This window comes from Artemia franciscana, chromosome 3 (genome assembly GCF_032884065.1).
Source record: "Artemia franciscana chromosome 3, ASM3288406v1, whole genome shotgun sequence".
NCBI classification, from domain to species: Eukaryota; Metazoa; Arthropoda; class Branchiopoda; order Anostraca; family Artemiidae; genus Artemia; species Artemia franciscana.
The window spans coordinates 44,016,943-44,036,639 of record NC_088865.1 but is presented as its reverse complement, the minus strand read 5'-3'; the positions used below and the strand labels follow the sequence as shown (position 1 = coordinate 44,036,639).

General features: G+C 34.8%; 1 protein-coding gene across 2 annotated transcripts in view; it reads left to right on the top strand.

Moving 5' to 3' along the window:
* The window catches only part of LOC136025303 (calcitonin gene-related peptide type 1 receptor-like), a 264,444-nt gene that overhangs the window by 211,346 nt on the left and 33,401 nt on the right, over window positions 1-19,697 (top strand). For both annotated transcript variants that reach the window (XM_065701203.1, XM_065701204.1), the window contains exon 10: window positions 17,356-17,648. In XM_065701203.1, coding sequence (XP_065557275.1) covers window positions 17,356-17,648 — 293 coding nt within the window. The remainder of the gene's footprint in view (window positions 1-17,355; window positions 17,649-19,697) is intronic.

Genomic DNA, 19,697 nt, shown 5'->3' with positions numbered 1-19,697 from the left:
TTTCATATACGAAGTAATTTCTGTTCGTTTTAAGTTTTAATGTCGCTCCTTACTTTCAGTTAAAAAAACTTGTTTTTTTATTTAATCGATTCAGAGGGCAACTTATGGAGGTCCTAGGTGTGCGAAGGTCAGTTATTGTGGGGTAGCTCATACGTATACTCGAAAAAATAAGAAGCTACGACTTTTTTGCATTCAAATCTAGCAGGTTTACGTGAAACGAATTGAGTATATTCTCAGGTTTTGATTCAAGTTTAGTATAAGGGATGACTCATATGGAGCCACGGCACCTAGAGCAGAGTCATCTGCAAATGCCACCAATTCTTCTCAATTATTAGATGGGAACGGCCACGCTGTCTGAGAGTAAAATTCATGACACAATCTACAGCAGAAATTTGTATTGGGTTTTTAAAAAGTCTGTAGAGGTCGCTCATATAGATGAAGAAAAGATTTAGCCCAAGAATATACCCTTGAGATACTGCGTATTCAATTGGAACTTAATTGTCTCCATCTTCCGTGACGATGGCTCTGTCAGTGAGGTAAGAAGAGAACCAGGACAATGTTTGCCCACGCACAGCATGATGATAGAGCTTACCAATTAGGATCTTATGTGTAAGGCTGTCGGAAGCTTTCTTCACATCAAGAAAAATGGCTGCAGGAATGAGATTGTAATCTAGAGATTGTCGTATAAACTGAAAAGTATATTGCATTTAAATATTTTCTCTAGAATGCTTTCCGTGAAGCCCAAACTGATGTAGATGTAAAAAAAAAACTTCAAGAAATCCTACCAGACGTTTGAGCATTGGCCTATCAAATATCTTAGAGAACACTGACAAAAGGGAGATCAGCCTTTAGTTCCCAGGATCCTTACGATCACCTCCTTTAGAAAGAGCTATCTCACGTGCCAATTTAATACGTTAGGGAAATTATCCAAGTTTAAATGACTGGTTGATCTCCGCAAAGAATTCTCCGCAAAATCTCCATGAAGGAGCGCAGAATTTACCAGCATTATTTAAAAACACAATGAAAAAATAAATATGAAAAAGTTCTTTCAGCTGGAAGTAAGGATCAACATTAAAACTTAAAACAAACAGAAATTATTACCCATTTGAGGAACTCACCTCTTCCTAATACCTCGCTCTTTACGTTAAAGTATTTTTAGTAATTTCAACTATTTATTCTACGGCTTTTGTGATTCAGGGGTCATTCTTAATGAATTGGGACAAAATTTAAGCTTTAGTGTAAAGAGCGAGGATCTGACAAGGGGCGAACCCCCTCATATATGTAATAAAAAAATGAGAATACAAAAGTTCTTTACGAAAGCTAATTTATAAGTTACGTAAATCTTTTACTAATAAAAATATTCGTAAAAAATTAAAAGTTCTAGTTGCCTTTTTAATTAACCAAAAAATCGGAGGGCAACTAGGCTTCCTCCCCCGCTCTTTTTTTCTCAAAATCATTCGATCAAAATTATGAGAAAGCCCTTTAGCCAAAAAAAAAAATGCAAATTTCGTTTTAATTATTCCTCTGCGGAGAGCCAAAATCAAAACATGCATTGATTCAAAAACGTTCAGAAATTAAATAAAAAAAAACAAGTTTTTTTAACTAAAAGTAAGGAGCGACATTAAAACTTAAAACGAACAGAAATTACTTCGTATATGAAAGAGGTTGCTTCCTCATCAACGCCCCGCTCTTTACGCAAAATTTTTTTACTGTTTTAAAAAGAAGAATTGAGAGACAGAGTCAAACTTTAGCGTACAGAGCGGGGCGTTGATGAGGAAGCAGCCTCTTTCATATACGAAGTAATTTCTGTTCGTTTTAAGTTTTAATGTCGCTCCTTACTTTCAGTTAAAAAAACTTGTTTTTTTATTTAATCGATCCAGAGGGCAACTTATGGAGGTCCTAGGTGTGCGAAGGTCAGTTATTGTGGGGTAGCTCATACGTATACTCGAAAAAATAAGAAGCTACGACTTTTTTGCATTCAAATCTAGCATGTTTACGTGAAACGAATTGAGTATATTCTCAGGTTTTGATTCAAGTTTAGTATAAGGGATGACTCATATAGAGCCACGGCACCTAGAGCAGAGTCATCTGCAAATGCCACCAATTCTTCTCAATTATTAGATGGGAACGGCCACGCTGTCTGAGAGTAAAATTCATGACACAATCTACAGCAGAAATTTGTATTGGGTTTTTAAAAAGTCTGTAGAGGTCGCTCATATAGATGAAGAAAAGATTTAGCCCAAGAATATACCCTTGAGATACTGCGTATTCAATTGGAACTTAATTGTCTCCATCTTCCGTGACGATGGCTCTGTCAGTGAGGTAAGAAGAGAACCAGGACAATGTTTGCCCACGCACAGCATGATGATAGAGCTTACCAATTAGGATCTTATGTGTAAGGCTGTCGGAAGCTTTCTTCACATCAAGAAAAATGGCTGCAGGAATGAGATTGTAATCTAGAGATTGTCGTATAAACTGAAAAGTATATTGCATTTAAATATTTTCTCTAGAATGCTTTCCGTGAAGCCCAAACTGATGTAGATGTAAAAAAAAAAACTTCAAGAAATCCTACCAGACGTTTGAGCATTGGCCTATCAAATATCTTAGAGAACACTGACAAAAGGGAGATCAGCCTTTAGTTCCCAGGATCCTTACGATCACCTCCTTTAGAAAGAGCTATCTCACGTGCCAATTTAATACGTTAGGGAAATTATCCAAGTTTAAATGACTGGTTGATCTCCGCAAAGAATTTGTTCGTCTGATGTCGTGCATGGCCTTTTTGTGTGATCAGTTGACCGTCTACCATGAGAGATTTAGAGAGACTTTCAGGTTTCATCGACGGCCGAGCAACTTCCTTAATCACGTCCAAAGTGTTCCTTATATTTTTACCGCAGTCAACAATCAGCACATTACTTTACTATTTAACATTTATGTTAAATATTTATGTTGTTTAACATAATGACTTTTGTGGTCTTTAGCGTGTCTTTAGTTTAATTTTATGCTTGTAGATCTTTTTATTTTAATTCGCTATATTTTACTTATTTCTTATCTTGAATTAAATAAAAAAACTTAATTTGAATTAAATAAGTTTTTTTAACTGAAAGTAAGGAACGACATTAAAACTCAAAACGAACAGAAATTATTTCGTATATGAAAGGGGCTGCTTCCTCATCAACGCCCCGCTCTTTACGCTAAAGTTTGACTCTTTCTCTCAATTCTTCTTTTTAAAACAGTAAAAAAACTTTAGTGTAAAGAGTGGGGTGTTGATGAGGAAGCAGCCCCTTTCATATACGAAGTAATTTCTGTTCGTTTTAAGTTTTAATGTCTTTTTTTCTTCTTCTTTTTTTGTTTAATTTCTGAACGGTTTTGAATCAATGCATGTTTTGATTTTGGCTCTCCGCCAAAGGAATAATTAAAACGAAATTTGCATATTTATTTTTTTGGATAAATGGCTTTCTCATAGTTTTGATCGAATGATTTTGAGAAAAAGAGCGGGGGAGGAAGCCTAGTTGCCCTCCAACTTTTTGGTTACTTAAAAAGTCAACTAGAACTTTTAATTTTTTACGAATGTTTTTATTAGTAAAAAATATATGTAACTCATAAATTAGCTTACGTAACGAACTTTTGTATTCTCATGTTTTTATTACATATATGAGGGGTTCACCCCCTCGTCAGTACATTGCTCTTTACACTAAAGCTTAAATTTTGTCCCAATTCATTAAGAATGACCCCTGAATCACAAAAGCCGTAGAATAGATAGTTGAAATTACTAAAAATACTTTTGCGTAAAGAGCGAGGTATTAGGAGGAGGTGAGGCCCTCATATGGGTAATAATTTCTGTTCGTTTTAAGTTTTAATGCTGCTCCTTACTTCCAGCTGAAAAAAACTTTTTCATATTTATTTTTTATTGTTTTTTTTTAAATAATGCTAGAAAATCCTGCGCTCTCTTTATGGAAATTTTCTTCCCTCATGACAAGCTCCTCAATGGAAAGTTACCCCAACATATTCCCCTCTTCTTAACCCCTCCTCTAACCACAAATATCCCCCTGAAAACGTCTGTACACTTCCCAATAACCATTACTATATGTAAGCACTGGTCAAAGTTTGTAACTTGTTGCCCCTCCCACGGGGAATCTGGGGGAGTAAGTCGTCCCCAAAGACACAGTTATAAGATTTTTCGACTACATTGATTAAAATGGCGATCTCAGAATTTTGATCCGTTGACTTTGGGAAAATAATTATCGTGGGAGGGGGCCTAGGTGCCCTCCACTTTTTTGGTCACTTAAAAAGGGCACTAGAACTTTTCATTTCCGTTGGAATGAGCCCTCTCGCAAGATTCTAGGACCACTGGGTCGCTACGATTTCCCCTGGGGAAGAAAAAAACAAAACAAAATCACCCCTGGGGGAAAAAAAACGAACAAAAAAATAAAAACGCATCCGTGATCTGCCTTCTTGCAAAAAAATATAAATTCCACATTTTTGTAGATAGGAGCTTGAAACTTCCACAATAGGGTTCTCTGATACGCTGAATCTGATGGTATGGTTTAAGCTTCTATGACTTTTAGGGGGTGTTTCTCCCTGTTTTCTAAAAATAAGGCAAATTTTCTCAGGCTCGTAACTTTTGATGGGTAAGATTAAACTTGATGAAACTTATATATTTAAAATCAGCATTAAAGTGCGATTTTTTTGATGTAGCTATTGGTATCAAAAATTCCATTTTTTAGAGTTTTGGTTACTATTGAGCCGGGTTTTTTGCTACAATTAAATAAAAAAAAACATGTTTTTTCAACTGAAAGTAAGGAGCGACATTAAAACTTAAAACGAACAGAAATTACTTCGTATATGAAAGGGGCTGCTTCCTCATCAACCCCCCGCTCTTTACGCTAAAGTTTTGACTCTTTCTCTCAGCTCTTCTTTTTAAAACAGTAAAAAACTTTAGCGTAAAGAGCGGGGCGTTGATGAGGAAGCAGCCCCTTTCATATACGAAGTAATTTCTGTCCGTTTTAAGTTTTAATGTCACTCCTTACTTTCAGTTGAAAAAACTTGTTTTTTTTATTTAATTTCTGAACGTTTTTGAATCAATACATGTTTTGATTTTGGCTCTCCGCAGAGGAATTTGCATATTTATTTTTTTGGCTAAATGGCTTTCTCATAATTTTGATCGAATGATTTTGAGAAAAAAAGAGCGGGGAGGAAACCTAGTTGCCCTCCAATTTTTTGGTTAATTAAAAAGGCAACTAGAATATTTAATTTTTTACGAATCTTTTTATTAGTAAAAGATATACGTAACTTCTAAATTAGCTTACGTAAAGAATTTTTTATTCTCATGTTTTTATTACACATATGAGAGAGTTCGCCCCCTCGTCAGTACCTCTCTCTTTACACCAAATCTTAAATTTTGTCCCAATTCATTAAGAATGACCCCTGAATCACAAAAGCCGTAGAATAAATAGTTGATATTACTAAAAATACTTTAGCGTAAAGAGCGAGGTATTAGGAGAAGGTGAGGCCCTCATATGGTTAATAATTTCTGTGCGTTTTAAGTTTTAATGCTGCTCCTTACTTCCAGCTGAAAAAACTTTTTCATATTTATTTTTTCATTGTTTTTTTTTTAAAAATAATGCTAGTAAATCCTGCGCTCCTCCCATGAAAATTTTCTTCCCCCATGACAAATTCATCGATGGAAAGTTCCCCCAATATATCCCCTCTTCTCAACCCCTCCATCCAACCAAAAAATCCTCCTGAAAACGCCTGTACACTTCCCAATAACCATTACTATACGTAAGCACTGGTCAAAGTTTGTAATTTGTAGCCCCTCCCACGGGGACTTTGGAGGACTAAGTCGTCTCCAAAGACATAGTTATAAGGTTTTTCGACTACGCTGAATAAAATGGCTATCTCAGAATTTTGATCCGTTGACTTTGGGAAAATAATTAGCGTGGGAGGGGGCCTAGGTGCCCTCCAATTTTTTTGTTCACTTAAACAGGGCACTAGAACTTTTCATTTCCGTTAGAATGAGCCCTCTCGCAACATTCTAGGACAACTGGGTCGATACGATCACCCCTGGGAAAAAAAAACAAAAAAAAACAAACAAATAAACATGCATCCGTGATCTGGCTTCTGGCAAAAAATACAAAATTCCACATTTTTGTAGATAGGAGCTTGAAACTTCTACAGTAGGGTTCTCTGATACGTTGAATCTGATTGTGTAATTTTCGTTAAGATTCTATGACTTTTAGGGGGTGTTTCCCCCTATTTTCTAAAATAACGCAAATTTTCTCAGGCTCGTAACTTTTGATGCGTAAGACTAAACTTGATGAAATTTATATATTTGAAATCAGCATTAAAATGCAATTCTTTTGATGTAGCTATTGGTATCAAAATTCCATTTTTTAGAGTTTTGGTTTCTATTGAGCCGGGCCGCTCCTTACTACAGTTCGTTACCACGAACTGTTTGATTTCGGATCACTCCTTACTACAGTTCGTTACCACGAACTGTTTGATGCCTTAAAAATTCTCCTTTATAGCAGTAAGTTGACAAACATAATAACTGCAATAAACAAAAAGACAGTAAAATAAACAAATAACACATTATTCAGTGGCTCCTATGCAACATTCACGTTGTTTATGTGCACTTTTCTTCTTTTTTAGTTTATGTTTATTTTAAATTTATGTTTAGTTTTTACAATTTGGTTAGATTCACTTTTATCAAATATTGAATGCCTAAATAAATCTCCTGTGGTAGGAAATAAACAAACATTACCTCAACAGTTTGTGGTCGTAACAATAAAATGAACAAAATAAAACACACTTTTCAGTCTGTCTTCTGTAACATTCGTGAAGATTAACAATGCACCTTATGCGTAACCGCTGTCGATAACAGATATACTCCCAAGAGAAAGAACTTTTATTATTATGAAACAACAATCTAACACTTTTTGTAAGTGCTCCTCCTTTGCAACAATGATTCTAGTGTTAAACTAATAGTTGTTCCCTTTATTCCCAGAATCAATTTTCCATCGCTATTAGCCTCACGGCATCGAATCCCAAGAAAACACTTTCAAAATAGTTATTTCTAAGAAGTGCAATTTCCAAAGTTGCAAAGCCCCAAGGATGAGTTGTTTTTACATCGTAAATTGCGCATAAATTACATCTATAAGGATATTAAGGGGATCTCTAGAATAAATAGGTTTTTTAACAACAGAAAAGGTATCTTTTGTGAAAAAAGCGTTGTGGTCGTGTCCCCCGAAAGCTCAAAAGTATACGTGTAATGAGTCTTTTTTTCAATAGAAACAAAAAATTAGTTTGAAAACATTTCTTATAAATTCCATCATATCAAAGAGGGAAAGGGAAACCTTCCATGACTTTTGAATGATCTTTCATGCACTTTGTGGTGACGAAGTATAGATAAGCAGCAACCTGGAAAAATAGTAACTGAAAATTCTATAAAAGATTCTATAAAAGTTCTATAAAGATTCTATAAAGATTCTATAAAGATTCTAATAAAGTTCTATAAAGTTCTAATAAAGATTCTATAAAGTTCTATAAAGATTCTATAAAGATGAAAATTCTATAAAAGTTCTGATAAAAAAGAAATATATGCATTAAAGAATTGGTTTTTTACAATGATTCCAAATAAAAGAAATTCATCAAATTTAAAGTTACCCATCAAATCTTACGAGCCTGACAAAATTTGCCTTGTTTTCAAAAAAGGGGAGAGCACAACCAAGGAAGATCAAAAAGTTGTGTTTTTTGTGCCATGGCAATTAATACGGCAATTAATTGCCGTAGAAAACTGAGAGACGGCTCGTTCAAATTAAAATTAAATTTCTAGTCCCTTTTAAATAGCCAAATGATTTATGGGACTTAACCATAATTTTGACCTATGAATGGGTAAGTTCCTCTCAAATGAATATCCTAAGTTAGCTTGTCAATTTGATTTTTTCTTAAACCATATATTTAGCTTTCCAGTTTCAGAGACAATAATGAAATATGGTTGCTCATTCGTTCCTAAAAAGTCAAGTAGTCCATATAGAATAAGCAGTAAATATAGAAACGTATTTTAAACCTTCATTTAACCAACTTGATTTGCTTTTTGCTTAATAAAATAAGATAGTTCTTGGTAATGAACTATAAGTAAGGAGCGATTTGCCCTAATAGTAACCAAAACTCTAAGAAACGGAATTGTTAACAATAGATACCTCAAAGGAGCAGGCTTTTTATGCTAATTCGAAACATAAATACTTTACTAAGTTTAATTTTAACCATCAAAAACCAAAAGCCTGAGAAAATTTGCCTGATTTCCTAGAAAAGGAAGGACGCCCCCCAAAAGTCAAGTGATGTTTAACAAATGTCACGCCATCAGATTCAGCACATTATATAAGAAAGCTGTAGATGTTTGAAACTCCTATCTACAAAAATGTGGATTTTTCTGCCAGAAAAATGATCACCGATGCGTGCTAATTCTTTTTTTTTAGAAGGGAGATTGTATCCAAATAATGGTCCTAGATGTTCGGGAGAGCGCTTGTTAAAACTAAAATTAAAAGACATAGGGCTATTTTGAATTGACCAAAAAGATTGGAGAACAACTAGCCCCTCCCCCTATACCCCTTTTTCCTCTAATACATCTGATCAAAATCTTGAGACAGCCATTTGATTCAACATAGTTGAAACGTCCATTAACTGTGCTCATGGGGATGATTAGACCCCCTTAGCCCATGGGGAAAGGTATTTAAGTTACACAGTTTGCCCTTTGTTCACATATAGTATTTATCTTTGGGAACATAAGGAGTTTTAGATGCAAATTTTCTGCAAGAAGGGGGGTTTATTATCCACTGGGAAAATTTTCCATGGAGTGAGGAATTACTGAGGGGGATTTTCCTTTATGGATTTCCAGGTATGATTTGAAAACGATCAGACATATAAATAAGTTCTCTTCGTTAAATAATTTAGAACGAACAGAAAATATTCCGCATATGAGGGTGTATGAGGCTATCTTTTCTTCCACCCTCGCTCTTGTGATAATACTTTTTCATATACTTTTCATACTTTTTCATAACCCTTTTTTAATTGATAATACAAGTTTTTATGATAATACTTTCAGAAAAACTGCTCAAATACAAGGACCGTATAGTTTGAACGAAAAATATTTTTAAAGAACTATAAGATACCAGATTAAACAGCAAGGGTTGATGAAGAGCCAGCCCCCCTCATATAAGGAAAAATTTTCGTTCATTTTATTTTTTAATTTCAGTTGCTCCTTACTTTTAGCTGAAAAAATACCTTTTAATTGATTATGCATAGTAATGTAAAATTTCCTATCAACTATTACAGAGAAGGCCGGTGGGTGATTGTTTAGGGGGGAAGGGGTGTCGCCCTATGCCTCAAGAGATAAACTTCTCAAGAATTAAACAGCTCTCTACAATTTTCCATTGCCCCACTAGCAGCACCAAAAAAAATTAAAAAAATGTATTCAATGCAGGAAATCGTGCTTCGAGCAACTTTTCTTATTTTTCAAGCAAATGGATTTCCTCGTCATTCAAGCCAAGGGACGGTAAGTTTCCTATAAAGAGGTTTCGGATAAGGCGGTTCTGATAGTGTACTTCTTGTTTTGATCTGTCACTATTCATAGGAGTTATCGGCTATTTTATTTCCTAGTATGACGTGATCGTCTCTTACTAGATTGCTAGCTACTACTGCAACCCAGCTTGTATAAAAAATTTCAGCGAACACTACAACCGCGATAAAGATGAAACTTACATAATCCAATCTTTTTATGTAATTCAGCTTTTTATGCTAATTTTTCTAGTCTTTACTTCTATTAATTAAAAAAACAACTTTTCCACAAAATAAGTTTTTCAAAGAAAAGTAAAGAACTCAATTAAACAAAAATGAGCAAAAATAAAATCAAATACTCTACCAAACAAAAAACTACCACAAGTCAGCATCGGTAAATAAATGAAACCCAAAACGAACAAAAATTACAATAAATAACCGATTCAAAGCCAAAACGACCGGAAATTAACATGAGTAGGGCTCAAAGCCCCTAAGCCTTTCCAAGGCAAGAACATAATTTGCACTTCAGTGAAAAAAATACAAATGAATATTCATTATCAGTTTAATATACATATACTGATATTTATTAACTAAAATGCTAATAATAATTTATTTTTTTTTTATTTATTTATTTTCTTTATTTCCCTCAAAAATTGAGGAGTAGACTACAATATAAATATAAAGAAAAGACAAATGATATCGCTTACAATAAAAAAAAATCAAATATTGGTCAGACACTTAAAAAGAGAAAAAAATGATACAAAAACACTGGCTAAATAATTTAGCCTGTAAATCATCAAGAGCCAGAACTGTTACTAAAAAACGGAAATAAATTGTGGCCTAAAAGAATAATTTTTACCTTGTCTTCAAATGCTTTATATTTTTTCTTTATACAGAATACAGGATCCTTTACTTTAAGCTTTAAAACGATCTCAGTGTTACTAAAAGAAAGGGGGAAACCAAGAAAAATTTGCAAAATTTAAAATAAGAAACTTTAACGGAAGAGGAGGGACGGGAACAATACGTGAAGCAGAGCAACAGCGCTATACATACGACCAAGGACGTCCCGACGATAAAGACCCCGAAAACAAATTGAAAGACCAAATGCCTTGCGTAGTTTTATCTGAACATGCTAAACCAGGACAGGTTTAAAATCTCTTTTCGAAGCAGCATAAGGTAATCCCAAATAAGTGACTATTGGTGACGACTGGAAAATAACACCATTGCCGCAATCGAGAGTCACCCTGACATTATCCTCTAAACAATTTACAACAAAAAATTGACATTTTTCAAAACTGATAGAAAGGCCCAAACCTTTTAAACAATTAATTAAAATATGAAAATTAGAAACAAGACTAGACTTGGACTGGCTTAGAAGGATAATGTCATCAGCATATGCAATGTAAGTCAGATTTCGAGATAATGAAACAAAAGAGCAGGAAAGAGAATTAAGGGCAGTAGTTAAACATGAATTGATTATATAAGGAGAAATAATTCCTCCTTGTCTAATTCCTCTACCCACTTGAATTAATTTGGACTGACATGAAGACGAACTCGGACAAATACGGATCTTTAATCCAGAATACCAAGAGCGAAGACTCGAATGACAGCTAGGGGCAATCCAGCATGGATTAAAGGGAGCAGTGCAGATACATGAGAAATGTTATCAAAGGCCCCTTTGATATCAACCAAGAGGGCGTATAGCGGTTGACCAGAGATTCTCGCTTCTTCAATAACTTTGCTGAAAGATGCATGGGCGTGGTCACATCCCAAACCTCTCCTGAAACCAACTTGATTAGAATCAACGTCGAGAATTTCAAGAAGATCCTTCAAACACAACTCAAACACTTTCCAAATCATAGAACCCCTAGTAATTGGCCTCCAGGAACTACAAGATGACAAGTCTATCTTCCCACTCTTAGGAATAGGCGTAACAATGCCAATATAGAATGACGATGGTACTAAACCAGTAATAAGTAAAAGGTTGAAAACTGCCAGTAGAGTAATAAGAAAAGAAGAAGGAAGAAGTTTAAGGTGATTAGCACATACGCCATCATGATTCTTAGCCGACTGCGCCTTTAACGTTTTGATTGCTTTACATAACATATCCTCAGATATCCTGTAATCAGTTGAAAAATTCTTCAACCTTTCATCTAATTGCAACACAACACTGCTAGAATCGTGTGAAGTCAGACAACTTAGAAAAATAATTTTCCCGCTCTTTTAGCGATGGTGTGGAATTAGTAGCAGGCATGTTAGTCCGCCTATTGCCTCGGAGAACTTTCTAAAGGAGATTCTTGTCCTTGTCGTTATCAATGTTTGGAGAAGCTTCTTCCATGATCAAGTTATTATGACGGTCGAGCTCCGCTTGAAATTCGGCCTTTCTCTTTTTCATTAGCGAAAAAGCTGGATGCGAGTCTCTAGGTTTACCAAGCGCCCGCCATTCCTAATACCCTTGTTTTGCCGCCTTATTAGAATTTACCAAAAAAGGATTGAGGCTCCAAAAAGGTTTCTGCGCACCCAATCTTATCCTATTAGTAGGAAAAACTGCCGCAGCACCATACTTTAAGCAATGGATTAATTCAAAATAAAAAATAAAGACAATTAATAGTCAAAGATGGATTACTGTCCATTGCATTTAAGCTATCAGGAATAAAACTTTATCAATTAAAGTCCCAACTCTTTCTTGGTAAAGCGGTTTAAAATTTGGATTCCAATCAACCCCGATCAAAAAGTTTAGGAAGCTTATTACCTGAAATACGAACTGGGGAAGGATGAGAAGGCAAAGGGGGTAAAATGAACTGAAGCGGATGTGGTCACTAACGGCCACAGGCAAAGGATCACTTGGGTTAGAAGAAAAAACATGATCAATATTAGTTGTACTACCACTCCAATGAATATAAGTAAAATCCTGGAACTTCGGTAAAATAGAAAAATTAGGAAGACAAGATGATAAAATTGTACCCCGTTCATTCGCTATGTTTGGATCACAGTTAAAATCACCTAAAATATAAGTATGCAATTTCGGCTATAAACTAGAGACAAAACGACAAAGATTAAAACAGCATTGAGTAAACGCATCAAAAGAAATATAATCATGGCAATCAGTCAGAAAATAACAATTAATTATAACTACGTTTGAAAAACTACAAGCTCAAAAAAATATTCAATTTTTCAGTAAAGTGTAAATTATGTTCTGGCCTTGGGAAGGTATAATGGTTTTGAGCCCTACTCGTGTTAATTTCTGGTCCTTTTTGAGTTTGAGTCTGTTATTTATTGTAATTTCTGTTCGTTTTTTATTTTATTTATTTATCGATGCTGATTTGCGGTAGTTTTAAGCTTGGTAGATTATTTGATTATATTTTTATGGTTTAATGCAGCTCCTTAATTTTCTTTGAAAAACTTATTTCGTAGAAAAATTTATCTTTTCGGTTTTTGTTTAACAATTTATAATTTAGCCTGCTATTTGTATGCTGGAGAAAATTTTTCAACGATTTTTAACAATACACACTCTTTTAATAACCTGGACACAAATAGTAGTATTTAATTTAGTTTCACACCTCCTCTAGTTCACCTGAAAAAGAAAACTTGGTACCATTTGCAAAATAATCTATCAATACTCGTTGACAGCTTGGATACACTTACACTCTTTTGATTTGGTTAAATTTTAAGAACAGAAGCAGTAATAGAAGTAGCCCCGAGTGTTTGAACGTAATACCCCCAGTCTTTCTTCGGATACTGCTGAGATGCCTTATTGCAATTATCATTAACACAGTGCATTTTGATTTAATGTTAAGGCAACATTTAGTTTTTGAATATGATGGGCAAAATGCATAACTGTGGGGGTGGACCTATGCAATTGCCCTAGAGATAAAGTTAAAAGACCGTTCAGCTATGCTGAAAGAAATAGCTATCTTAAATTTTGATTGGAAGTGTTTTGAAAATCATGAGCTAAAGAGGATGGCTGATTGTCCTCCAATCAATTCTGACTCATAAAAAGGGTACTAGAACTTTGAATTTCCAACCAAATTAGCTCATTAGTAGTTGTATGCACATAGTACCTTTTTTTCAACATAACCTTCAATGCACGATGAAATTTTTAACTTAACACCATAAACCGGTCCTGAAGCATTACTGATACGTCCTCATGACAACCTATTTGGGCATGGTGTGTTTCAAATTTTTTCAGTACCACCAGTAGTTATAGCAGTAGCAGTAAGAGTAGAGTTAGTAGTAGTAGTCTTAGCTTTAATATCTGTAGTAGTAGTAGCAATATTAATAATAGTTGCAGGAGTAGAAGCATATACTGTAGAAGCGCAGTATGGTGCAAATATTGTCTTTTGGTTAGTTCAACATCCCCCATAACAAGAGTTGTAAGTTTTAAGTTCACATAACAAACTGTTCCTCAGATATTGCAGATATGCCCTTGTGACAACCTGCATACGGATGGCAGGTTGTCATCCGTACAACGGAAATTTTCAGAAATATTCTCTGAAAAATTCACATTCATACCCTTAGGCACAGCTATGATAGTAGTCACAGCAGTAGTATAACTACTCAACTTGATATAATTAGCATTCCTATGATAGTGTCGATTTGTTTTTTTGTAACTTGTCAAACAGTTTGTGGTAACGAACTGTAGTAAGGAGCGACCCGGCTCAATAGATTTTGATACCAATAGCTACATCAAAAGAATTGCATTTTAATGCTGATTTTAAATATATAAGTTTCATCAAGTTTAGTCTTACGCACCAAAAGTTACGAGCCTGAGAAAATTTGCGTTATTTTAGAAAATAGGGGGAAACACCCCCTAAAAGTCATAGAATCTTAACGAAGATCACACCATCAAATTCAGCGTATCAGAGAACCCTACTGTAGAAATTTTGAGCTCCTATCTACAAAAATGTGGAATTTTGCATTTTTTGCCAGAAGGCAGATCACGGATGCGTGTTTATTTGTTTGTTTTTTTTTTTTTTTTTTCTTTTTCCCTGGGGTGATCGTATCGACCCAGTTGTCCTAGAATTTTGCGAGAGGGCTCATTCTAATGGAAATGAAAAGTTCAAGTGCCCTTTTTAAGTGACCAAAAAATTGGAGGGCACCTAGGCCCCCTCCCACGCTAATTATTTTCCCAAGGTCAACGGATCAAAATTCTGAGATATCCATTTTATTCAGCGTAGTCGAAAAACCTTATAACTATGTCTTTGGGGACGACTTACTCCCCCACAGTCCCCGTGGGAGGGGCTACAAGTTACAAACCTTGACCAGTGCTTACATATAGTAATGGTTATTGGGAAGTTTACAGGTGTTTTCAGGAGGATTTTTTGGTTGGGGGAGGGGTTGAAAAGAGGGGGATATTCTGGGGGAACTTTCCATCGAGAATTTGTCATGGAGGAAGAAAATTTCCATGAAGGGAGCGCAGGATTTACTAGCATTATTTAAAAAAAAAATTAAAAAATAAATATGAAAAAGTTTTTTCAGCTGAAAGTAAGGAGCAGCATTAAAATTTAAAACGAACAGAAATTATTACCCATAAGAGGGGCTCACCTCCTCCTAATACCTCGCTCTTTACGCTAAAGTATTTATAGTAATTTCAACTATTTATTCTACGGCTTTTGTGATTCAGGGGTCATTCTTAATGAATTGGGCCAAAATTTAAGATTTAGTGTAAAGAGAGAGGTACTGACGAGGGGGCGAACCCTCTCATATGTGTAATACAAACATGAGAATAAAAAATTCTTTACTTAATCTAGTTTATAAGTTACGTATATCTTTTACTAATAAAAAGATTCATAAAAAATTAAAAGTTCTAGTTGCCTTTTTTATTAACCAAAAAATTGGAGGGCAACTAGGCTTCCTCCCCCGCTCTTTTTTCTTCAATTATTTTTTTTTCGTAAATGGAAAAGCAGTGTGGTCTAAGAAATTATTTATCTACCAATTAAGGAAGGTCCATCCCCCCCAAAGAAAAGAATATTTCTGTTAGTCTTAATTTGTAATATCACTTCTTACTGTCATTTCAAAAACTTAGTTTATCTAAATGTAATGACTGGTTGAACTTTTTTTTTCTTACTTGGCTATATAGGCTTTGCACGCAAATAAAATAAAAACATTTTGTTGGAAAAGAAAGGAAAGAGTAGCATTAAAACTAAAAATGAGACAATATTATCAAGCATACAAAGGAGGTTGCTGCTTAGCCCCGCCCCCTCATCTTTGCGATTAACTTTAACTAATGTTAACTGAAAGTCCTTGGGGTACAAAAATTATAGACGTTTGACGATTGTAAGGTTTATTTCTTGTATTTCAATTCGAAAGAAGGGAACCAGAACTCTCAATTTCGGTCTGGGAGATCCCTCTTCCAATATTCTACACTGTTGGTACGATTCGGTTGCAAGTGTTTATTTATTGTATTTCACTACGTTTTAACCGAAAAATTTGATAATACGAATGGATTCAGTATAAATTTGATGGAAATTAATAACCCCTTCCATTCTTGAGACATAGTGAACATAAAAACACATTTTAACATACTAGAACATGTGTTATAACACATTTTAACACACATAACACGTTTAACAAAGTATACCCATATTTTAATACGCTTTAACACATTACATTACGCATTAGAGCTTTTACATTAGAGTATACTGTCTTGAAGCATTGGTGAAGCAGAAAACTTTTAGCATGAACAGTTAGGGCTAAGGGAGGCAGCAGCCCCCCTCTTATTCACGAAAACTTATTTTCGTTTGACCATTGCTTTAATTTGTAAAGAAAAACTTCATTAAGTAATCTCTGTTCTCTTTTAGCCCGATATTTATGGTCTTTCAGGGAGTTTGCCTTGGAAACATAGTTATAGGTATTTTAATCCTTAATTACTATTTGACTTTCAACCCCAAATGACGTTTTGCCACGATCATGCCTAAGGAGAAAGGAAGGAGCATTGATATCCTCTAATTGCTTTCAACTCGAAAGAAGGGAACCAGAACTCGCAATTTCTGTCTGAGAGAGCCCACTCCCAATATCCTACCTTTGGTTCTACCTTTGGCTACCTTTGATTTGATTCGAAGAGCCCACTTAATCTTTTTCTTTTAGGGGGAGGGGAGGGTAGGTAGATGAAAGTCATTAATTCATTTAATCATTAAGGAATTCATCTGCTCTCAACGTCCACTTCAAACAATTACAATCTTTTGGGATTGTTTTGGTAAAGTTTATTACTTAGTATTTTGGAGAAAAACTACATTTTGCCCATTTTTCGCCCGCAGGCGTACCTCGAAAATAAAATTTAAGGCCCCCCTTGAAGGGTTAAATTCGATATGAAAGCCATGATCCTACGGGATTGCTTTTTCTATTATAAAACCTATCTGTCAACAATAGGCTACTTGAAAAATTTAGAACCATTGTCTGTAGGGCTGTGTAGGTCATTTTATCCATGTAAAATAAATAATCAGACTTTTGAACCGTTTGGAAATGAAATTTTCATTTGGAAATTTTCATCCTATGCCATTTGGTTAACCTGGAGAAAAAGACATGGAGATTGCTTCCAAATATTTTTGGCCCTCGCAAACAACATTAAGACTATCAGTTTCTAATATAATGAGCCAAACAAAATATCAGATGTTGAAAAAATCAAATTAATAATACATGGGAGACACGTCGTTACTTACCAAGTCATTTCTAGTACGTTGACTGTCAAATCTCAAATTTCGCTTAACTAGGGTGGTAACATTGAAAGATGACAATTTTTTCGTTACAAAAAATTGCACCAACTATTTTTCGAACTCCAAATAATGCATTCATCTTTTGAAGGTGGTCATTGCACAGCGGCAAATAATTCTACCAAAAGTCCCCAAAGTATGCACCAATCAAAGAGACATCGTATCCAACTCAAGGAGCCGAAATGTCCTTGTGGCTATAAAAAAGCTGTTCGAGCAACTTTCATATTAATACCCCTTCTTGGTCTTCATTATATGCTTGTCCCGTTTCATCACGAAGATGCTACGGATACTGATGATCTTCTGTCACCAAAGAACAATAGCACTGGACCAAGCACATGGACCATAGCTTATCAAATGGTTCTAGCTGTTACTGCTTCTTTTCAGGTATCTTCTTGTATTTTTTCCTTTCTTTTTTCGTAAAATGATTTAGATTCAATGACAGGATTTTCTTGAACCTAATTTATAACTTAGTTACAGGTAGTTATCAAACAGTTCGTGGTAACGAACTGTAGTAAGGAGCGACCCGGCTCAATAGTAACCAAAACTCTAAAAATTGAATTTTGATATCAATAGCTACATCAAAAGAATCGCATTTTAATTCTGATTTTAAATATATGAGTCTCATTAAGTTTAGTCTTACCCATCAAAAGTTACGAGCCTGAGAAAATTTGCATTATTTAAGGAAATAGGGGGAAACACCCCCTAAAAGTCGTACAATCTTAACGAAAATGACACCATCAAATTCAGCGTATCAGAGAACTCTACTGTTGAAGTTTCAGGCTCCTATCTACAAAAATGTGGAATATTGTATTTTTTGCCAGAAGACAAATCACGGGTGCGTGTTTATTTGTTTGTTTGTTTTTTGCAGGGGTCATCGTATCGACCAAGTAGTCCTAGAATGTCGCAAGAGGACTCATTCTAACGGGAATGAAAAGTTCTAGTGCCCTTTTTAAGTGACCAAAAAAATTGGAGGGCATCTAGGCCCCCTCCCACGCTCATTTTTTTCCAAAGTCAACGGATCAAAATTTTGAGACATTCATTTTGTTCGGCATAGTCGAAAACCATAATAACTATGCCTTTTGGGATTACTTACTCCCCCACAATCCCTGGGGGAGGGGCTGCAAGTTACAAACTTTGACCAGTGTTTACATATAGTAATGGTTATTGGGAAGTGTAGAGACGTTTTCAGGGGGATTTTATTTTGTTTGGCGGTGGGAGGCTATGTTGGAGGATCTTTCCTTGGAGGAATCGGTCATGGGAGAAGAAAAATTCAATGAAAAGGGCGTAGGATTTTCTAGCATTACTATAAGAAAACAATGAAAAATAAACATGAAAACGTTTTTTCAAATGAAAGGAAGGAGTAGCGTTGAAACTTAAAACGAACAGAGATTATTACGCATATGAGGGGTTCTAAAAATACTTTAGCATAAAGAGCGAGGTATTTAGGAGGAGATAAATACCTCGCTCTCTATGCTAAAGTATTTTTAGTAATTTCAACTATTTATTCTACGGCCTTTCTGATTCAGCGGTCAGTCTTAAAGACTTGGGACAAAACTTACGATTGAGTGTAAAGAGCGAGGTATTAACGAGGGTACAAACCCGCTCGTATACATAATAAAAATATAAGACTATGAAAATTTGTTACGTAAGTGAATTCTTAAGTTACGTGTATTTTTTACTAATAAAAACGTTCGTTAAAAATTAAAAGTTCTAGTTGCCTTTTTAAGTAACCGAAAAATTGGAGGGCAACTAGGCCTCCTTCTCCACCTCTTATTTCTCAATATCGTCTGATCAAAACTAAGAGAAAGCCATTTAGCCAAAAAAAGAATTAATATACAAATTTCATTTTGATAATTTATGTGCGGAGAGCCAAAACCAAACATGCATTAATTCAAAAACGTTCAGAAATTAAATAAAAAAAACTAATTTTTTTAGCTGAAAGTAAGGAGCGACATTAAAACTTAAAACGAACAGAAATTACTCCGTATATGAAATGGTTTGTCCCCTCCGCAATCCCTCGCTTTTTACGCTAAAGTTTACTCTTTGCCAAAATTCTACTTTTTAAAACAATTAAAAGCTTTAGCGTGAAGAGCGAGGAATTGCGGAGGGGACAACCCATTTCATATACGGAGTAATTTCTGTTCGTTTTAATTTTTAATGTCGCTAAATAAAAAATTAATAATTTTTTATTAATTAAGGGGATAAAAAAATTAATTATAAAATTTATTAAATATATCTCTAAAATAAAAGTCTCCCTTCCCCCTCCGATTCTTTGTCTGACTCTTAGGAATACAAAAAATACATTTAAACGAATTGTTTATGCCTGTTTTAAAGTTTTATTTGTGTAACACCCCCCCAAAAAAAAGTTGCATAAGGCCCTGCTCTTAACATGCACTTAAATATTAAACTTAATTAATTGAGTAAATTTATTGC